Source organism: Echiichthys vipera (genome assembly GCF_963691815.1).
Source record: "Echiichthys vipera genome assembly, chromosome: 3".
NCBI classification, from domain to species: Eukaryota; Metazoa; Chordata; class Actinopteri; order Perciformes; family Trachinidae; genus Echiichthys; species Echiichthys vipera.
In genome coordinates this window covers 989,233-1,011,014 of record NC_139828.1, presented here as the reverse complement: position 1 = coordinate 1,011,014, position 21,782 = coordinate 989,233, and the positions used below count along the sequence as shown (strand labels likewise).

The 21,782-nt window shown below is 49.1% G+C and overlaps 2 protein-coding genes across 2 annotated transcripts in view; both read left to right on the top strand.

The window, feature by feature from the left end:
• The first annotated feature begins 464 nt into the window (after positions 1-464).
• Positions 465-21,782, top strand: part of LOC310966500 (protein NLRC3-like) — a 42,311-nt gene continuing 20,993 nt past the window's right edge. Inside the window, exons 1-4 of the mRNA XM_083940252.1 lie at positions 465-2,837; positions 7,313-7,450; positions 7,780-7,858; positions 7,999-8,224. Of these exons, the coding sequence (XP_083796378.1) occupies positions 2,812-2,837; positions 7,313-7,450; positions 7,780-7,858; positions 7,999-8,224 (469 nt within the window). The 5' untranslated portion in view covers positions 465-2,811. The remainder of the gene's footprint in view (positions 2,838-7,312; positions 7,451-7,779; positions 7,859-7,998; positions 8,225-21,782) is intronic.
• On the top strand, positions 8,253-14,847 carry LOC310966819 (NACHT, LRR and PYD domains-containing protein 3-like; the record flags this gene model as incomplete). The annotated part of the gene is made up of 9 exons (XM_083940747.1): positions 8,253-8,271; positions 8,424-9,064; positions 9,182-10,242; positions 10,346-10,519; positions 11,604-11,777; positions 11,891-11,943; positions 12,425-12,545; positions 13,534-13,580; positions 13,962-14,847. 9 exons carry the CDS (start codon positions 8,253-8,255, stop codon positions 14,540-14,542), a joined length of 2,871 nt encoding a protein of 956 aa, XP_083796873.1. The 3' UTR covers positions 14,543-14,847.

The window sequence follows — 21,782 nt, the reverse complement described above, 5'->3', positions numbered from 1 at the left end:
GTTCTGCTCTGTGTCCCCAGAGTCAGGACTAAACATGGGACAGGTCTGCTCTGTGTCCCCAGAGTCAGGACTAAACCTGGGACAGGTCTGCTCTGTGTCCCCAGAGTCAGGACTAAACATGGGACAGGTCTGCTCTGTGTCCCCAGAGTCAGGACTAAACATGGGACAGGTCTGCTCTGTGTCCCCAGAGTCAGGACTAAACATGGGACAGGTCTGCTCTGTGTCCCCAGAGTCAGGACTAAACATGGGACAGGTCTGCTCTGTGTCCCCAGAGTCAGGACTAAACATGGGACAGGTCTGCTCCGTGTCCCCAGAGTCAGGACTAAACATGGGACAGGTCTGCTCTGTGTCCCCAGAGTCAGGACTAAACATGGGACAGGTCTGCTCCGTGTCCCCAGAGTCAGGACTAAACATGGGACAGGTCTGCTCTGTGTCCCCAGAGTCAGGACTAAACATGGGTCAGGTCTGCTCTGTGTCCCCAGAGTCAGGACTAAACATGGGTCAGGTCTGCTCTGTGTCCCCAGAGTCAGGACTAAACATGGGACAGGTCTGCTCTGTGTCCCCAGAGTCTCTCTCTCTCTCTCTCTCTCTCTCTCCCTCTCTCAGTTCTCATCCTCCCTCCCTCCTCCTCTTCTTCGTTGGTGTCAGTTGTCAGCTGTCTCTCTCTCTCCCCCCCCCTCAGTTCTCCTCCTCCCTCCCTCCTCCTCTTCTTCGTTGGTGTCACTGTTCTACTTTCACTTTCTCCTGCTGTGACGCAGTTTCTGATTCCTGCTGTTAAACTTTGGTGAGTGACTCTTTTCAGCTGATCTCTGATCTGTGACTTTCATCAAACTGTACAAATGTGTTTGTGTTGAAGACTTTAGCTCTGTGCTAACAGTTAGCTGTTAGCCACCGTGTTCAGGATCACCAGCTGCTCCAACCACAGAGGGCTAACTGTGCTAACCACGCTAAGTATGCTAAACATGCTAACTTTAGGAACTAGCTGCTCCAACCACAGAGGTCTAACTGTGCTAACCATGCTAAGTATGCTAAACATGCTAACTATAAGAACCAGCTGCTCCAACCCCAGAGTGCTAACTGTGCTAACCGTGCTAAGTATGCTAAACATGCTAACTATAAGAACCACCTGCTCCAACCCCAGAGTGCTAACTGTGCTAACCGTGCTAAGTATGCTAAACATGCTAACTATAAGAACCACCTGCTCCAACCACAGAGGGCTAACTGTGCTAACCATGCTACGTATGCTAAACATGCTAACTATAAGAACCAGCTGCTCCAACCACAGAGGGCTAACCATGCTAACCATGCTACGTATGCTAAACATGCTAACTATAAGAACCAGTTTCTGCTCAAACTGTGAAATACTTTGTTAGGAAAAGAGAAAGTTCAGTTTTAAATGTTACGGAGTTAAAAACACATCAGCTAAATGTAGTGAAAGTTTCAAAGTAAAAGCTTTATCAGATAAATGTAGTTAAAGTTTCAAAATAAAAGCACAGAATGCAGCTAAATGTAGTGAAAGTTTCAAAGTAAAAGCTTTATCAGATAAATGTAGTTAAAGTTTCAAAATAAAAGCACAGAATGCAGCTAAATGTAGTGAAAGTTTCAAAGTAAAAGCACAGAGTGCAGCTAAATGTAGTGAAAGTTTCAAAGTAAAAGAACAGAGTGCAGCTAAATGTAGTGAAAGTTTCAAAGTAAAAGCACAGAGTGCAGCTAGATGTAGTGAAAGCTTCAAAGTTAAAGCACAGAGTGCAACTAAATGTAGTGAAAGTTTCAAAGTAAAAGCACACAGTGTAGCTAAATGTAGTGAAAGTTTCAAAGTAAAAGCATTATCAGCTAAATGTAGTTAAAGTTTCAAAGTAAAAGCCCAGAGTGCAGCAAAATGTAGTGGAAGTTTCAAAGTAAAAGCACAGAGTGCAGCTAAATGTAGTGAAAGTTTCAAAGTAAAAGCACAGAGTGCAGCTAAATGTAGTGAACGTTTCAAAGTAAAAGCACAGAGTGCAGCTAGATGTAGTGAAAGTTTCAAAGTAAAAGCACAGAGTGCAGCTAAATGTAGTGAAAGTTTCAAAGTAAAAGTACAGAGTGCAGCTAAATGTAGTGAAAGTTTCAAAGTAAAAGCACAGAGTGCAGCTAAATGCAGTGAAAGTTTCAAAGTAAAAGAACAGAGTGCAGCTAAATGTAGTGAAAGTTTCAAAGTAAAAGCACAGAGTGCAGCCAGATGTCGTGAAAGTTTCAAAGTAAAAGCACAGAGTGCAACTAAATGTAGTGAAAGTTTCAAAGTAAAAGCACAGAGTGCAGCTAAATGTAGTGAAAGTTTCAAAGTAAAAGCACAGAGTGCAGCTAAATGTAGTGAAAGTTTCAAAGTAAAAGCACAGAGTGCAGCTAAATGTAGTGAAAGTTTCAAAGTAAAAGCACAGAGTGCAGCTAAATGTAGTGAAAGTTTCAAAGTAAAAGCACAGAGTGCAGCTAAATGTAGTGAAAGTTTCAAAGTAAAAGCACAGAGTGCAGCTAAATGTAGTGAAAGTTTCAAAGTAAAAGCACAGAGTGCAGCTAAATGTAGTGAAAGTTTCAAAGTAAAAGCACAGAGTGCAGCTAAATGTAGTGAAAGTTTCAAAGTAAAAGCACAGAGTGCAGCTAAATGCCTCCTGTCAGTGTTGAACTGTAATGAATGATGTGCTGAGGTGATTCTGAGCGGCTCTTTCCTGTTTTGAACCGTTTTCTGTGAAGCTGCAGTGATTCTTCTCCTTATTGGTCGATTCTTTTCTCGGTGGATCAGCAGAGAAGCATCGCTGACGTCTCTGCACTCAAACTACAATGAAGAGGACTTATCATTCAACCCTGTGAGCAAACAGACTCTACACGTCTAAGCAACACTAAATATCAAAATAAAGCCTCGTTTGGATTCATTTCCCTTTGCTCATCAGGCTCTTTTCCAGAAGTTCAACCATTCTTTTACACTTTTACACTATTTTACATTTAATTTCATCTCATTTTTTAAACTTCCAAAAGAGGAAGTCTCTAAATGAACATGGTTCTGTTGGTTAACTCCATGAAAGCTTTTATTTTGAAATCCCTTCACACATTGAAACAGGAACTCTAACTGGGAAAAGTGTGAACATGAAATGAAGAGTTTTTGGATTCTTTGTCCAAAAGAACAAATGTTGCTAACGTCTTGTTCCTTTTCAGCCCAGTTGATTGAAGTGATGTCAGTAATGAAGGAGAGGATGTGAATGAACGGTGTTGGGCTGTATCTCTTTAAATGTTCCCTTCTGTCATTTGAATGCATTTGGTCCTGACAGAGACGTGGACTCTGCTATGAACCAGTGTGAGGACGGAGAGGACGGAGCCCCTCTCTCTAAAACCACTCTGTGTGGGGAACATGAGGGACAGACCAAAGCTCAGAGGTGAGAGGAGGAGGAGGAGGAAGATGATGATGGACTCTTCTTCATGTCAGAGCTCAGATCACTCCACCATCATGATTCACACTGAGCTCCTGAACATGTTTGCTTAGAATATGAATGACTCACTTTATTAGTTCACAAAGAGCCAACGACTGATGATCCACTGAGATGAGACGCCATCTTTGATCAGATTACATGTTGATGACCAGGACAACGTTACTCATCCACTGTCTTTGTATCAGGGAGCAGCAGCAGAGACCTGGACCTGGACCTGGACCTGGATCTAGATCTGGACCTGGATCTGGACCTGGATCTGGACCTGGATCTGGGTCTGGACCTGGATCTGGATCTGGATCTGGACCTGGACCTGGACCTGGACCTGGATCTGGACCTGGATCTGGACCTGGACCTGGATCTGGGTCTGGACCTGGATCTGGATCTGGACCTGGATCTGGACCCAGCTGTGTGTCCATGAAGAGTGACCGGTCTAAGGGCTGGTTAATTTACTTTAAAGATGAACAACCTGCTGATGGAAGGTGAGAATTGTAAACTGAACTTTATTGTCTGACTCTCTGTTTCTTGTGTTTCTTAAAGTGAATGCAAAACCAACAGTTCTCTGGCTAATCTCACACTCCATTGCTCCAAAGACCCCGAGTTACTTGAACTCCTTCACTTGGGTCAAGGACTCCCTACCCTGTGCAGGCAGTCCTGACCCTGATAGGGACAGCAGCTTCACTCTTGCTGAGCTGAACCGATCCAGAGAGTGCTGAAGGTCACTGACCGATGACACTGTAACCCTACGCCTCGATATCCTGTCCATGAATATCACAAACAGGATTGGTTACAAAGCCCAGCCCTGTCCCCCACCTGCCCAGGGTGAACCCTGCCTTCGCCCGATGTTCCCAGTGGGAACAAGTCCGACTTCCTGCCAAGGACCTGGACACGGCTCTGACTTTGGGAGCAGTGAGATGTGACCCCCTTCGCCCCATACTCCCCCAGCACCTCCCACAGTATCTCTCAGGGGACCTGGTCATACGCCTTCTCCAGATCCACAACACACATGTAGATCAGAGTAGCATCTTCCCAGGCCCCCTCCAGGATCCTTGGGAGAAGAGCTGGTCCATTGTTCCATGTTCTGGACTGAATCCACCTGGTTCCTCTTCAGTCTGAGGTTTGACTACAGGACGAACCTCCTCTCCAGCATCTTGGAGTCGACTTCACCAGGGAGGCTGAGTCGTGTGATACCCCTGTAACTGGCTCACACGGAACCACCATCCTGGTCTGCCACTTCTTTGGCACTGTCCCTGACTTTCACCCAATGTTATTAATAATAATAATAACATAGATTTATGTAGCGCCTTTCAAGGAACCCGAGGACACGTTATATACGTGGGGCATACAGCCAAACAGTCATACACACAAAGAACAAATCTAGGGCTCAAAGACCTTGGTGAACAGGAATGAGAGCAGATTTGAAGATTATCAGGCTGAGGAGTTGCGGGTATCCTTGGGGAGTGAGTTCCAGAGGGTGGGGGCTGTCATGCTGAAGGCTCTGTCCCCAGATGTTAGCAGGTTGGTGTGGGGGATGGAGAGTAGACCTGAGTCACATGACCGCAGGATGGGGTAAGTTAGTGGAGGAGGTCGGATAAGTACTGGGGGGGGCAAGGGCATGAAGGCCTTTGTAGATCAGGAGGATGATTTTATATGTGATGCTGAACTTGACCGGGAGCCTGTGGAGGAGGATGAGTGTGGGGGTGATGTGCTGCCAGGGTTTGGTGTGGGTGAGGACCCTTGCAGCTGAGTTCTGAACATATTGGAGCCTGTCCAGAGTTTTACTGAAAACCCCAAACAGGACTCTGTCGCAATAATCCAGTCTGGAGTTAATGAGAGCGTGGATGAGGGTCTCTGCAACAGAGTCTGTGAGGGAAGGTAGACGGAGTCTGGAGATATTTTTGAGGTGAAAGACGGTGGATTTGGTGATTGATTTGATGTGTGACTGTAATGAAAATGTAGAGTCAAGGATGACACCTGGGTGGGGGTTGTGTGTGTGTTACAGCCGTCAAGCCTGGAAGAGCTCATGGTTGTGGCACCCAGAGCAGTGCCTTGGGTGCCACAACCATGAGCTCCTTTTTTTAAAAGTAGATTTGATGACATCCAGGTTTTTATTGTGAAGACAGTTGATAAGACACTTTGGGGAGAGCTGCATGAATGGAGCGGTGCTGAGATACAGTTGGGTGTCATCGGCATAACAGTGGAATTTGAGTCCATAGTGGAGGATGATGCCACAGGGGGGGAGCATGTAGATGGTGAAGAGGAGTGGACCGAGCATGAAACCCTAGGGAACGCCTTGGTTGACTGGGGCTGGTGGGGAGCTGGAGCCATTTATGGTGACATACTGTTTCATGTGGGTGAGGTATGACTGGAACCAGGAGAGGGCTGTGTTGGTGAGGCCTAGGTGGTCGGATTGGCGGTTGAGGAGTATAGTGTGGGAGACATTGCCAGAGTCAGCAGCGGTGAGGAGGTCATTGCTGCAGAGTTCATTGGTGAACCATGGGGCAGGGCGGTGACAGAGATGGGCCGGGTCTTGAGGGGGATGAAAGACTCAAGGCTGAGGGATAGAGCAGAATTATAGTGGGCTACCAGGCCATCTACCCCGGTATCAGGCGGAACTGAGGGCATGTGACTTGAGATCAGGTTGGTTGGATAGGCCTGGTGCACCCAGATTTTATGTTTCAGAATGTTATGGTGCGTTTAGACCACTGCATGGGCGCAGAGACCGGAACAGTGAAGAGGATAGCATGGTGCTCAGACACAGCTAGGTCTAGGCACTGTAGGTGGGAGGGAGGTGAGCCTGTGGAACAAACCAAATCCAGTGTTTGCCCTTTGGCGTGGGTGACACCTTGGGCATGCTGTGTGATGTTAAGGCAGTCCAGCAGTGACAGGAATTACACATGAATGTTGAAGTCTCCAAGCAAGAGTGTGGATGGAGACAAGGAGGAGACGGAGGCGAGCAATTCAGAGAGCTCTTACATGAATGTGCTGGAAGGTTTAGGGGGGGGGGGGGTAAATGAGGACAACATGGAGCGGAGCAGACCCAACCAGTTTGAACACAACACACTCAAATGAGGTGATATTGTGTACTGGGAGTTCTTTGACCAGGATGTCAGCTCCATGGATAATAGCATACCCACCACCACGGCCCACGGAGCGGGGCTTCTGAATGAACACATAGTCAGGAGGTGTGGCTTGGTGGAGTGCCAGAAAGTTCTGCTGGTTTTGCCGTGTCTCAGTCAAACATATGATGTCCATTCCTCTGTCAGTAATGATGTCATGGGTGAGCAGGGCTTCATTGTTAGAGGAGCAAGTATTCAGGAGCATAGAAGTCACAGTGTTGGGGGAAGATGCTGGAGTAGGCGACAAGGAAGGAACAAAGCTATCAACACAGACGAGGGACGATAGACACCAGCGTCCTCTCACATCCGGGCCGTGACCGTATCCATTTGTGGATAAAACAGGATGATGTTGAAGAGACCTGTCATCCAAGACAGCCCCCCCCCCCCCCCCCCCCCCCCCCCCAAAGCTTTCAGCATCTCTGGACGGATCTCGTCAAACATCGAGGCTTTGCAATGGTGGACTTGTTTGACTATCTCAGAGACTTCTGCCGGGGAAATTGATGATAATCCCCATCACCCTCCAGCTCACGCCCAAAGTCCGCTGGGACCGGCTCCAGTCCCCCGTGACCCCGTTAGGAATAAGCAGTTGCAGATGATGGAAGGACCGAGACACTGGACTGTCCAAACAAGTCTTTGTGTTCGTGTTATCAGGATCATGACAAACAGAGAAAACTAATTCATTAATCAGGTCAAAAGTATTGTTTCCATTTCAAACTGCTTTTCATAGTTTGTGTGTGTCAGGATGCAGAAGCAGAGACATGGACCTGGACCTGGACCTGGACCTGGACCTGGATCTGGACCCAGCTGTGTGTCCATGAGGAGTGACCGGTCTAAAGGTCGTTATATTGACTTTAAAGATGGACGACCTGCTGATGGAAGGTAATCATTTCACAGTGAAGTTTGTTATTATCTGATTTCTCAGAAGAAGAATCACATCTTTCATACATTCATCATGTTCGTTCTCAAAGAGTCAAATGTTGTTTAAGACTCAACTCAATTACAAAGCACACAACTGTCAGTTTCATGACTTTACAGAAGTACACAGAAGATGTGTGTGTTGCTTCTCTACTTGTGTTGAAACACACACCTCTCTGTCCTGCTGCCTCCTGAGACACAGCTGCTGCTCATGTTGTCTTCAAATCAGCATGAATCACCTGTGGACACATGTGAGTTCGTAAATGTCCCTAAACTTGATGTTTTCTCTGCAGAGTTGAGCAGGAGAGCTCCGAGGTTCCCACTGATCGGTCCGCTCAGCAGCATCACACACACCTGGACTCAGTGTTTACGGTGCGTACATGTGCAAACACACCTTTCACTGTGAACTTCATCAACTCCATATTAAATGATGATGGGGCCGTTCAGGAACAGCCTGATGAATCACATGTTGTGTTGAAGCAGTTTAAATCCACTTCATCGTTCTGTTCCAGCTGCTGGAGGAGAACATCGTCACTTTTGTGAAGAACGAGCTGAAGAGGATCTACAAGGTTCTGAGTCCAGATTACCCAGAATGCTTAGAGAGTCAGAGGGAGGATGAGGAGGTGTTGGACAGTGAGGATGAAGAGCAGAGGAGCAGCAGAGAGGCGTTTCTGAAGATCACACAGTTGTTCCTGAGGAGAATGAAGCAGGAGGAGCTGGCTGACTGTCTGCAGAGCAGTAAGAGGATCTGAATGTCTTTAACATGATGGAAAAGGGAAATGGAGGCAGCATGGGAGAAGTTTACATTTGCAAACTGTGCTGCACACATCTGCATCAGACCAGAGGCTGTTTGTCCTCCACTGATGAGCTGAATGAAACTGTTGGAGGAGGAACTATACAGCCAGTGTTCAATGTTCTGTTGTCTGGTTTTCTGTAGGATCCACTCACTGGTTTCATTTGTTCTTTGTTCGTTCAGGAAGTCCTTCTGGAGTTTGTCGATATGAACTGAAGTCTCACCTGAAGAAGAAGTTCCAGTGTGTGTTTGAGGGGATCGCTAAAGCAGGAAACCCAACTCTTCTGAATCAGATCTACACAGAGATCTTCATCACAGAGGGAGGGAGTGCAGAGGTCAATGATGAACATGAGGTCAGACAGATTGAAGCAGCATCCAGGAAACACGACAGACCAGAAACAACAATCAGATGTGGAGACATCTTTAAAGCCTCACCTGGAAGAGAGGAACCAATCAGAGCAGTGATGACAAAGGGAGTGGCTGGCATTGGGAAAACAGTCCTAACACAGAAGTTCACTCTGGACTGGGCTGAAGGCAAAGCCAACCAGGACGTACACTTCACATTTCCATTCACTTTCAGAGAGCTGAATGTGCTGAAGGAGAGAAAGTTCAGCTTGGTGGAACTTGTTCATCACTTCTTTAGTGAAACCAAAGAAGCAGGAATCTGCAGGTTTGAAGAGTTCCAGGTCGTGTTCATCTTTGACGGTCTGGACGAGTGTCGACTTCCTCTGGACTTCCACAACACTGAGGTCCTGACTGATGTTACAGAGTCCGCCTCAGTGGATGTGCTGCTGACAAACCTCATCAGGGGGAAACTGCTTCCCTCTGCTCGCCTCTGGATCACCACACGACCTGCAGCAGCCAATCAGATCCCTCCTGAGTGTGTTGACATGGGGACAGAGGTCAGAGGGTTCACTGACCCACAGAAGGACGAGTACTTCAGGAAGAGATTCAGAGATGAGGAGCAGGCCGGCAGAATCATCTCCCACATCAAGACTTCACGAAGCCTCCACATCATGTGCCACATCCCAGTCTTCTGCTGGATCACTGCTACAGTTCTGGAGGAAGTGACGAGAACCAGAGAGGGAGCAGAGCTGCCCAAGACCCTGACTGAGATGTACATCCACTTCCTGGTGGTTCAGTCCAAACTGAAGAAGGTCAAGTATGATGGAGGAGCTGAGACGGATCCACACTGGAGTCCAGAGAGCAGGAAGATGATCAAGTCTCTGGGGAAACTGGCTTTTGAGCAGCTGCAGAAAGGAAACCTGATCTTCTATGAGTCCGACCTGAGAGAGTGTGACATCGATATCAGAGCAGCCTCAGTGTACTCAGGAGTGTTCACACAGGTCTTTAAAGAGGAGAGAGGACTGTACCAGGACAAGGTGTTCTGCTTCATCCATCTGAGTGTTCAGGAGTTTCTGGCTGCTCTTCATGTCCATCTGACGTTCACCATCTCTGGAGTCAACCTGCTGTCAGGAAAACAAACAAGAAACAAGCCTGAACCAACACGTCTCTACCAGAGTGCTGTGGTCGATGCCTTACAGAGTCCAAACGGACACCTGGACTTGTTCCTCCGCTTCCTCCTGGGTCTTTCACTACAGACCAACCAGAAACACCTACGAGGCCTGCTGACACAGACAGGAAGTAGTTCACGGACAAAAGAGAAGACAGTCCAGTACATCAAGGAGAAGATCAGTGAGAATCTGTCTGCAGAGAAAAGCATCAATCTGTTCCACTGTCTGAATGAACTGAAGGATCGTTCTCTGGTGGAGGAGATCCAACAGTCCCTGAGTTCAGGACGTCTCTCCACAGATGAACTGTCTCCTGCTCAGTGGTCAACTCTGGTCTTCATCTTACTGACATCAGGAAAAGATCTGGACGTGTTTGACCTGAAGAAGTACTCTGCTTCAGAGGAGGCTCTTCTGAGGCTGCTGCCAGTGGTCAAAGCCTCCAACAAAGCTCTGTACGTGCTCACATGAATATCAGATTACTGTTGTTTTTATTCATTCAGAACTAACAACCATTGTTTGTCATTACTGTCTCATGTATTGCTGATTCCTCTTCAGACTGAGTGGCTGCAACCTGTCAGAGAGAAGCTGTGCAGCTCTGTCCTCAGTCCTCAGCTCCCAGTCCTCTAGTCTGAGACATCTGGACCTGAGTAACAGCGACCTGCAGGACTCAGGAGTGGATCTGGTGTCTGATGGACTGAAGAGTCCACACTGCAGACTGGAGACTCTCAGGTTGGTGCTCTGCTGTTTTAAAATGATGACCCTCTGAACTCTGAATTTCTTCATGTATCCCTGATCTAAATCTGAGCGGTCGTGTGTTGTCAGACTTCTTTGCTCGCCACGGATCGTCTTTAACTAACACCATGTTGGAACATGAGGATGCTCAGAAGTGTCCTGTGGGAAATAACCAGGGTTTCCTTCTTTCTTTGTACGTGTTTCTTAGTCTATGATGTAAATCCTTGGTTTCTGTGTGTTGATTAACACAACAGTGGAGCTGTGGATGAGTGCTGGGGGATTGTGGAGAGGAGTCACATGGGGCTTTCAAATGGTGACATTTGGTGCTCGTAAAACATTGATAACATCCACTGGGGTCATAAACATTGGGTAGTGTGTGTTCTGTTACTGTGATGTCCTTGTGTCTGTGAGGTGCTTTGATGTGACTGTTTATATGCTGAAGCTATCTGGAGAACGGGAGAGAACAGCTCAGACCCGGTTGTGGGAGCGTCTCTCCTGTATGCATGCAGCTTAGTAAAGACATGATTTGAGAAACTCTGAGGACTCCAGAGAATGTCTTTCACAGTACGTGGTACCAGAGCATCCTAGGCCAAAGGTCCATGATTGATTTTGTGATCGTATCTTCTGATCTGAGGCCGTATGTTTTGGTTCATTCAGAACTAACAACCATTGTTTGTCTGGAGTCTCCCTTAGAGAGAGGGGGAGAAGTTCAGCATCCGTGAGGAACTCGGAGTAGAGCCGTTGCTCCTTTGTGTCGAAAGGAGCCAGTTGAGGTGGTTCAGGATCATCTGGTAAGGATGAACCCTGGGCGCCTCCCTAGGGAGGTGTTCAAGGCACGTCCAGCTGGGAGGAGGCCTCGGGGAAGACCCAGGACCAGGTGGAGAGATTAGATCTCCACACTGGCCTGGGAACGCCTCAGGATCCCCCAGTTAGAGCTGGTTAATGTGGCCCGGGAAAGGGAAGTTTGGGGTTTCCTGCTGGAGCTGCTGCTCCTGAGACCTGATCCAGGATCAGAGGCTGAAGATGAGTGAGTGACGAGTCTGATCAATCATGGGATGAACTTTCTGTTTCATTATTTTAGGATGAGCGGCTGCAACCTGTCAGAGAGAAGCTGTGCAGCTCTGTCCTCAGTCCTCAGCTCCCAGTCCTCTAGTCTGAGACATCTGGACCTGAGTAACAACGACCTGCAGGACTCAGGAGCGGATCTGGTGTCTGATGGACTGAAGAGTCCACACTGCAGACTGGAGACTCTCAGGTTGGTGCTCTGCTGTTTTAAAATGATGACCCTCTGAACTCTGATTCTCTTTGTTTCCTACTAGAGAGCAGTTTGTGCATTGTCCTGTTTGTCTGTTTGTGTGTCCCTGCAAGAACCATTCATCCGATCGACTTCACACTTGGCAGCTGTTTTAATGGGGAGCCAAGTGAGAGCAGTGTTAGGTGCAATTTGGACACATGTTCAATATCAATACACTTCTAATATTCCCAAAGCAACTGCTGTGCAGCAGTGTGGGGTTGGTCTTCTGGGAGTCCACCATGTCAGAGCTGACATCAGCTGTCAGCTGTTGCCTTAGTAACAGTAAACATTCAGTCGTCTGTCTAAATACAGGAAGTGATGTGTCGGATAAATGAATAACACTGAAGAATGAATAAGGCCGAGTTAGTGATGAGTGGATGTTGAATATGGATGCTTCTGTCTGCTTCAACACTCATCAGAGAAGAGAGAAGCACGACAAAGAAGAAATGCAATTTCACCGACTGTGACGCATCAACGAGGTTCTCCACCAGCACTGATGCTATTACACTGGGGTGTGTGTGTGTGTGTGTGTGTGTGTGTGTGTGTGTGTGTGTGTAGTCTCTCAGGCTGTCTGGTCTCAGAGGAAGGCTGTGCTTCTCTGGTCTCAGCTCTGAGCTCCAACCCGTCCCATAGAGAGCTGGACCTGAGCTACAATCATCCAGGAGACTCAGGAGAGAAGCTTCTGTCTGCTGGACTCAAGGATCCACACTCGAGACTGGACTCTCTCAGGTATGGACAGACAGACAGACTGGACTCTCTCAGGTATGGACAGACAGACAGACTGGACTCTCTCAGGTGTGGACAGACAGACAGACTGGACTCTCTCAGGTGTGGACAGACAGACAGACTGGACTCTCTCAGGTGTGGACAGACAGACAGACTGGACTCTCTCAGGTGTGGACAGACAGACAGACTGGACTCTCTCAGGTGTGGACAGACAGACAGACTGGACTCTCTCAGGTGTGGACAGACAGACAGACTGGACTCTCTCAGGTATGGACAGACAGACAGACTGGACTCTCTCAGGTATGGACAGACAGACAGACTGGACTCTCAGGTATGGACAGACAGACAGACTGGACTCTCTCAGGTGTGGACAGACAGACAGACTGGACTCTCTCAGGTGTGGACAGACAGACAGACTGGACTCTCTCAGGTGTGGACAGACAGACAGACTGGACTCTCTCAGGTGTGGACAGACAGACAGACTGGACTCTCTCAGGTGTGGACAGACAGACAGACTGGACTCTCTCAGGTGTGGACAGACAGACAGACTGGACTCTCAGGTATGGACAGACAGACAGACTGGACTCTCTCAGGTATGGACAGACAGACAGACTGGACTCTCTCAGGTGTGGACAGACAGACAGACTGGACTCTCTCAGGTGTGGACAGACAGACAGACTGGACTCTCTCAGGTGTGGACAGACAGACAGACTGGACTCTCTCAGGTGTGGACAGACAGACAGACTGGACTCTCTCAGGTATGGACAGACAGACAGACTGGACTCTCTCAGGTGTGGACAGACAGACAGACTGGACTCTCTCAGGTGTGGACAGACAGACAGACTGGACTCTCTCAGGTGTGGACAGACAGACAGACTGGACTCTCTCAGGTGTGGACAGACAGACTGTTTGTGTCTCTAACTGATGAACTCTGGTTCCTGTTGAAGGACCTGATGAGTGAAGTTGATGGTGTCTTTGTGTCTTCCTGCAGGATGGACCATGGTGGACCACAGAGACTGAGACCTGGTCTGAGGAAGTGTGAGTGTGTTTTCAGTGTGATTCAGGAGAACTCAGCTGCTCATGTTACACTAGAGTTTGACATGTTCTGGACTGAAGTACAAACATGAACTTCTCCAGAGTTTCAATCAGGATCCAGCTTCTGTTTTTGTGCAGAAAGATTTTAGAACTGAATCCATTTCAAATCCACAAAGACCCCAAAGTGAAGTCAGTGATCCAACAGAACTAATGGGTCCATTTCATTAGCAGTGGAGCCAACAGAGAGCTCTCTTTGCTCCTTCTTCTTTGGACTCTGACATTAGAGAAGAGCTGTGTTGCCTTCAGGTGCTGCTTTAAACTCCGTATTCACAGTTTGACAGATAGAAGTTGTGTTCAGGAAGCCTTCAGTTTTCTAAATCACAGATGAAAACCTGCAGCTGTGTTGTGTCTTGTTCTCTCCATCAGATGCCTGTGAACTGGAACTGGACACAAACACAGTACACAGAGAACTCAAACTGTCTGACAACAACAGGAAGGTGACACGTGTGAAGAAGGATCAGTCATATCCTGATCATCCAGACAGATTTGACTACTGTCCTCAGCTGCTGTGTAGAACTGGTCTGACTGGTCGCTGTTACTGGGAGGTCGAGTGGAGAGGAAGAGTTCATATATCAGTGAGTTACAGAGGAATCCGCAGGAAAGGAGACAGAAAAGACTGTGTGTTTGGATGGAATGATCAGTCCTGGAGTCTGCTCTGCTCTGATCATGATGGCCGTTTTTCTGTCTATCACAATAACAGAGTAACATCCATCACCTCCTCCGTCTCTCACAGAGCAGCAGTGTATGTGGACTGTCCTGCCGGCTCTCTGTCCTTCTACAGAGTCTCCTCTGACTCACTGATCCACCTCCACACCTTCAACACCACGTTCACTGAACCTCTTTATCCTGGGTTTAGGCTCTGGTCAACTGGTTCCTCAGTGTCTGTGTGTCCTCTGCAGGTCTGAGTCTCTCCTGTGCACAGAAACACTGAAGATCAGCTGCTGAAATCAAAGTTCAGTGTGTTCACCATCACACACACACTCTGCACTGTGAAGCAGATCTGTCTCACACTCACACACTGATCTGATTTCACCTCTTTGATCATCAACATTTAACACTTTAGCTAGAAACTCTTCCTGAAACGTGACGAGAGGAATCGATCTTTCTGAGTCATGATGTCGTATATTTCAAATGTGGAAAGCATCTGGAACCATCTCCATGTTTTCTAATGTTTCCAAAAGCTTTTAATAAAATCTATGCTTCTGTTGTATGTTGAGGGTCCACGTGTCTTCATTTCATCACTTTCAACATCAGCAGGTTCCTCCTGAGGTGGATCTGGTCCTCGCCGTCGCAGTGTGAGCGCTCAGAGGGCGAGCAGCTCCTGGTTCATCCATTCTTGGAAACGCCTTTTCTCAGGAATCCCCCCTGGAGTAAGTTTGGTGTCTGTGAGTATAAAATATATATATATATGTTATGGTTTGTGTTGGATCAGGACGCAAATGCACGACTCCACTCTGGTTCAAAGTGCAACAAACAGTCTTCAATGTTCAAAAGGGTGCAAGCATAGGTGCGAGGTGGAGGGGTGGTGCGAGGTCCCAGGATCCTGATGTGGTAGGTGGAGTCACTGAGGAGTGCGTGGATGCAGGTGGCGTGATGTGAGGTCCGCTGTAGGGTAATGGCGATGCAGTGAGAGAGCTCCGGGGAGCAGGTCCACAGGCAGGTCCACAGGCAGGTCCACAGGCAGGTCCACAGGCAGGTCCACAGGCAGGTCCACAGGCAGGTCCACAGGCAGGTCCACAGGCAGGCAGGTCCACAGGCAGGCAGGTCCACAGGCAGGCAGGTCCACACGCAGGTCTACAGGCAGGTAGGGAGGAAGCAATGCTCAGGACTGCACAGCAAGCACAGTAATCTGAAGCAAGGTAGCAAAAACACAAAGAGATTAGCTTCACAAGCTAAGCACAGAGCACAGGGCAAAAATACAACGAAGCCAGGATCCAAACAGCAACGTAGACTGAAGAAACGATCTGGTGATGAGCAGGAGAGAAACCAGTGGCTTTATAGGAGGCTTGTTTGTAGAGTGAGTTCACCTGCTTCACCTGTGGAGAAGAAGCCACGCCCACATGCACACACAGCACAGACAGGGGGAGAGACACAGGAGGAATAATACAGACAGGGACACAACAACACACACAAGGAAAACGCAGGGCTGCCATGATGGAATCATGACGGTACCACCCCCCAAAGATTGACTTCAGACGGTCTACCTGGTCCTCTGGGATGTGCCTGATAGAAGTAAGTGGGAAGAGAGGGGTCCAAGATGAGCCCCCAGGAATACCAACTCCTCTACTCTGGGCCGTATCCCTCCCAGTTAGCAAGGTATCAGTATCCCCGCCCCCTGCGACTCACGTCCAGGATGCGACTGACTGTGAAGGCCGGGTTTCCATTGATGAGCCGGGGGGATGGTGGGGCGACGGCAGGACGGCACAGAGTACTGGTGGAAACAGGTTTAAGCTGGAGACATGGAAGATGGGATGTATCTTCAATGACGCAGAGAGCTTGAGGCGAATGGCAGAAAGGTTAAAAATGAACTCAATTTCATCAGGACCAATAAATCTGGGAGACAGCTTTTTGGAAGTCACACTGAGGGGAATGTCCTTAGCTGGAGTACGCCACCGGTCCGCCAACCTCCGATTCTGGTCCTGGGTGCGCAGAAGAGCAGCCTTGGTCTCTCTCCAGATTCTGCGGATCCTTCGGAGGTATAGCTGGACCGATGGTACGGCGATCTCCTGCTGTTGGGAAGGGAACAGAGGAGGTGAATAACCAACCGAGGCTTCAAAAGGAGTCAAACCCGTAGCTGCAGACGTCAGAGAGTTATGAGAGTATTCCATCCAGGTGAGATGAGTCCTCCAGGAGGCAGGGTTCTGAGCACATATGCAGCGCAGCACACTGTCCAGATCTCGATTGGCTCTCTCCTTTTGGCCATTGGACTGTGGGTGGTATCCCGAAGACAAGCTCTCTGTAGAGCCCAATGCCCGGCAAAACTCTTTCCATACTTTAGACGTGAACTGGGGGCCTCTGTCTGACACGATGACTGATATAATGCCATGGATCCGGAGCACATTGTCCACCAGTAATTCATCAGTCTCTGTAGCTGAGGGAAGCTTAGGCAGTGCCACAGAATGCACCGCTTTGGAGAAGCGGTCAACAATGGTAAGAATAGTGTCATTACCTTGGGATAACAGCAATCCGGTGACAAAGTCCACAACGATATGGGACTAAGGACGACTGGGCACAGGGAGCGGACGGAGGAGACCTGCAGGTGGCCGATGAGTAGCTTTCCCTCTAGCACAGACAGAACATGCCTTGACATACTCACGGGTGTCTGCGGCCATGGTTGTCCACCAGAAGTGGCGTTGAAGCAAAGACATGGTGCGGGAAGTACCAGGATGGCAGGTAAACCGGGATGTGATGTGTGGCCTCACAGGAGAACCTGAGGGTGGACAGAAACAGGAACAAACAAGCAACCCCGGGGACCACCACCGGGATCCATAAATGCTGAAAGCTTTGGGTTGGGAGGGGCTGTACTGGTCGACACATCTCTGCAACATTGCATGGAAGTCTGGGACAGTGCCCAGGAATGGAAGACCAGGGTGGTGGTTCCCCTGTTTAAAAAGGGGGACCAGAGGGTGTGTGCCAGTTACAGGGGTATCACACTAAAAAAATACAGATTCTTTCCTGGATGGGATCGGATCCTGTAAAGGGAGCCTCAGAGTTGGCTCATCAAGGCATGTGACCTGGTCCTTCGGGAGATACTGTGGGAGGTGCTGCGGGAGTATGGGGTCACTTCTGAGGGCCATCCAATCTCTGTACTATCAAAGAGAGAGCTGTGTCCAGATCCTTGGCAGTTATCGGATTCGTTCCTGGTGGGGGTCGGCCTCTGCCAGGGCTGCACTTTGTCACCAATCCTGTTTGTGATTTTCATGGATCTATCGAGGCGTGGTCGTGGTGGGGAGGGGCTGCAGTTCGGTGGGCCGAGGATCTGGCCTCTGCTTCTTGCAGATGACGTGGTCCTGATGGCGTCGTGGGTCAGGGACCTTCAGCACACACTGGATCGGTTTGCAGCCGAGTGTGAAACGGCCGGGATGAAGATCAGCGCCTCTAAATCTGAGGCCGTGGCTCTCAGCAGGAAACCGGTGGATTGTTACTCCGGGTCTGGAATGAGTCCTGACCCCAAGTGAAGGAGTTCAAGGACCTCGGGATCTTGTTAACGAGTCAGGGGACGATGGAACTTGAGTTTGGTAAGGATGAACCCTGGGCGCCTCCCTAGGGAGGTGTTCCAGGCACGTCCAGCTGGGAGGAGGCCTCGGGGAAGACCCAGGACCAGGTGGAGAGATCAGATCTCCACACTGGCCTGGGAACGCCTCATTTAAAGTCTGTTAATGTCCACTGAGCCCAGTACAAAGGCCGCTCTTCCAGATGCCGCACCGGTACTCTCCTCTCCGTCTGCAGCGGCTCCGTGGCTGGCTCGTGGACCCCGGATCCTGCCGCCTCCCATGCTACAGACATCTCTGACTGGATGGTCGCCCACCTCCTGCACACCCTCAAGGACAGAGCGACCCCTTTCTGTCGAACCGACAATAAATCCACGTTGTTCAGGCTTATCACTGCCTCCATCGTCTCCACAGCTCCGGGCAGCCACCCACTTCCGGGTTCCTGTTCCGGCGTTCTCCCGGAGCCCTCTCCGAGGGCCAGGTCGTAAGTCTGGCTGTGCTGTATCCGATTGGTCCCATGTTTTCTCTTTTTTCTTTCATCCACAGGCTGCACCTCCGACCCCCGCACATGCATCCCTCCTTTGGCATTCTTTCTCCTCCCCTTCCTTCTGCTAGGGTTCGCCTGGCATCTTTGGGTCCACCCGCACCCGGAGCTCCGCCCCTGCTTTCTGTAACTCAAGCCACTGGGCAGCTGTTTGGGTACCTGCAGCCCCTGCCAGCTATGGAGCTCCGCCCTTCATTTCCTCATTCTATCCCTATCCTGTCAAATCAGGATTTTACCCGAGCGGTACTCTGACCACTCCTCCTCTATGGGTCAGCAGGAAGGCCATTATTCAGGCTAATTTTAATTAAAGAACGCTGTATGATGTTCAAACATACACTCTTCCGGGCAGGGCGTACCAGACCACGCTATGGAAATTCTCGAGCGCTGGTCATCACGAGCCTACCGAAGTTACAGCCACAGCCATCACAGCGACATCAGACCGGCTAATTCTCACCCCATACGTTGATGGTTCCCGGACACTCGTCCAAACTTCAACCCAGTTCATCCATTCATCCCGCGACGGCTGACCACTCCCCTTGTCTCTCCCCTTTTCACCCCTCGTTGCACAACGGCCGATCCCTCCCCTTCGAGTCCTTTCCATTCCTTTTCCCGCAAAGACCGACCCCTCTCCTCATCCCTCCCCTTTGACCCCCCCCCTTTCCGTCCTAAGACCGACCTTGTTCCTCCCCTTCGACCCCATTTATCCCTCACCCTGTAACGACCGATCCCTCCCCTTCTGCTCCTTTCCATCCCTCATCTCTCCCCTTCGACCCCGTTCATCTCTCACCCCATCATTCAGCATCCCTTGGTTATTCCGAATCGTCATGTTTCTGGTTGTCTCTACCTCCACGGATGTCTGTCTTTGTCTCTCTGTCCAACTGTCTGTCGCTTCTCTCTCTCTTTTGTCCTTTTCCTCCTCCCCAACCGGTCAAGACAGACGCCCGTCCTCCATAGAGCCGGGTCTGTTCCAGTTCCTGCCCGTATAGGGGAAGGTTTTCGTTGCCACTGTGTGCCCCTGGTTGTCGCTCATGGGGGAATTGTTGGGTCTGTGTGAACCATATTAAGTCATAGAGTGCCGTCTTTACCTACTCCATAGGTGAAGTGTCCCGAGATGACTTTTGTTCTGAAGTTCACTGTAACTTAAATCAAATTCATGTGAAGACGCCCCCCTCGGGTTCATCTGCCCCCATAACCCCTCCCAGCCCGGGCTCTTCTACTTCATCTTCCTTCACCAACAATATCTGTGACCTCGATCCGGCGACTTCGGGCTCTGCACTGACGCAGCCCCCTGTCCCTCAGCGTCGGTCGTTACCTCTGTGGTAGACGTCCGCCTCTGAACTTCTCTCTCCTCCCCCTGCGCTTTGGAGCCGTGCCTCGTTGTTGTTGCTGCTGTTCTTTGGGGTCATGAGTGGTAATTCTCTTAAATCCATCCAGACGACCACATTACCGTCGACATCATCAACAAGGCAGCTCAACCCCACATGTCCATCCACAGCCTTAACTCAACCGCTCCGCTCACGTTTCAGGCTAACTCCATCGCCAACCCCCTCTCATTCCTGAATCCAAATGATTGCATATACTAACCCATACAGCTCGCCGGAGCACCCGCCCCTCCTTTTATATTTGTACCCCCGCATAAGCGTGTTAATCCGACCTACGGAACACAGAATCCCATATCGCTCCAAGCTCTCACCCTCTGCAGCCGACCTCCTCATCCCCAGCATCCAGACCCTCCGTGCAGGATGCATCTTCTCCCCCGTCAACCCAACTCTTCAATTATGTTCGTCTTGGCGAGTTTGGTTTCCTCAGGCGTCCAGCATTTACCACCTACGACCCATCGCTACATGCCAGCCTCACCAGCACTCCTACCCATTTCCCTAAATACCCTCTGGTCATGCCAAACTACCTAAGCCATGTACAGGTGTCAGGTTCAAGCCTAAAACCCCCAAAACTTAACAAAAGAGAGAAAGACAAGAGTTCTATGTTTTACTTGCAAGGAGAACGGACAGAGATGTGTTCAGTTACAACCTCCTGCCGCTCTGAAGTTCTCTCTGCCGAACCCTTTCTCTTTATTTACTTTCGCTGGTTCCAAAATACAACGAGTTACAATGAGTTACAGCTCTTAAGGTGAGGGGCACACAGCTGCAACTCCAGACATATGGACCATTCATTGTCTTTATGACTTTACAACTCTAAGGAAGCCTTAAAACATGTCCTGTCACTAATCAGCTGAGCAGGGTCGGTGTTTTCACAGATGCCTCTTTGGTGACTCATCAACAGTCACGCTTATCTGATTTCTTCCACCTGCAAAACAACTCTACACAAATGAGCTGTTCACACACACACACACACACCAAGTAAGGTTAGATTATATGTAACGGCAGTTTGAGTAAATATGAGATGACTTTATGCACAATTACTCCAACATTTCCCTCCTGTTTATCACTTATTTGCTCACTTTTAGCCACGTGTTTGATTTTCAGCTGTAAGATCATTTTCATGAGCACAAATACATTTACACACTGTCAGAGTCATAATCTGTTGGATCAGGACACAGTTTCGTCAAATCAAAAGGAGTTTCCGTGTCGTCGTCATCGTTGCTTTCATCATCACTTTGGGGATCGCTGCCAAGCAAAGGATACAGCTGCTCCATGTTGTTCTCCATGGGTGAAATAGCTGTAGTAATGAGACGGTTAAGCAAAGCACGCAGACAGGGAACACAACAGCATCCACACAAGGTTAAAATAGCAGCAAAAACTGCTATGGAGACTAGGACAGAGGACACCAAAGTTCTTTCCTTCCCAAACGCATCCATCCAGGAGTCCCACATAGTGGTCCAGACTCCAGAGTGCTCCTTCATCTTACTGTTGAGCGTACGGAGCCCTGCTACGGCCTCGGTGAGGCTGCCATCAGCAGCAGTGTTGTTAGGGATGAAAGTGCAGCACTGTTCACCGAACATTGCACATACCCCTCCTTTCTCGGCCAATAGCACGTCCAGGGCTATTGGTTTTTGATGCCATGAGGGAAGTTGCAGCTAATTGATCGTGAACTGCTTGTAAACCACTTTGTGTCCAATTTCCTAGCTTTTGCACGTTGTAGTGGATGTAATTGATTCTGTCTACATTCTCTTCAACTGTCCACCACAAGCAACAAATAGATTCACAACCTGCAGATATCTGGTTGGCTTCTTTATATTCATCTGGCACCCTCGTGAAACTCCTGTAGCATCAATGTGTGTTGGATCTCTTACATGTGTCTCATACTGTGTCAGAACCGCGAACATTGTTGTTTTTCTGTCTCGTGTCTTTTGAAACGTGTGGATTCACCGATGTCTCCTGGCGTTTCTTGTGGTTAGATATTTGTATGATAGAGGCTCAGCTGCGTGATGTT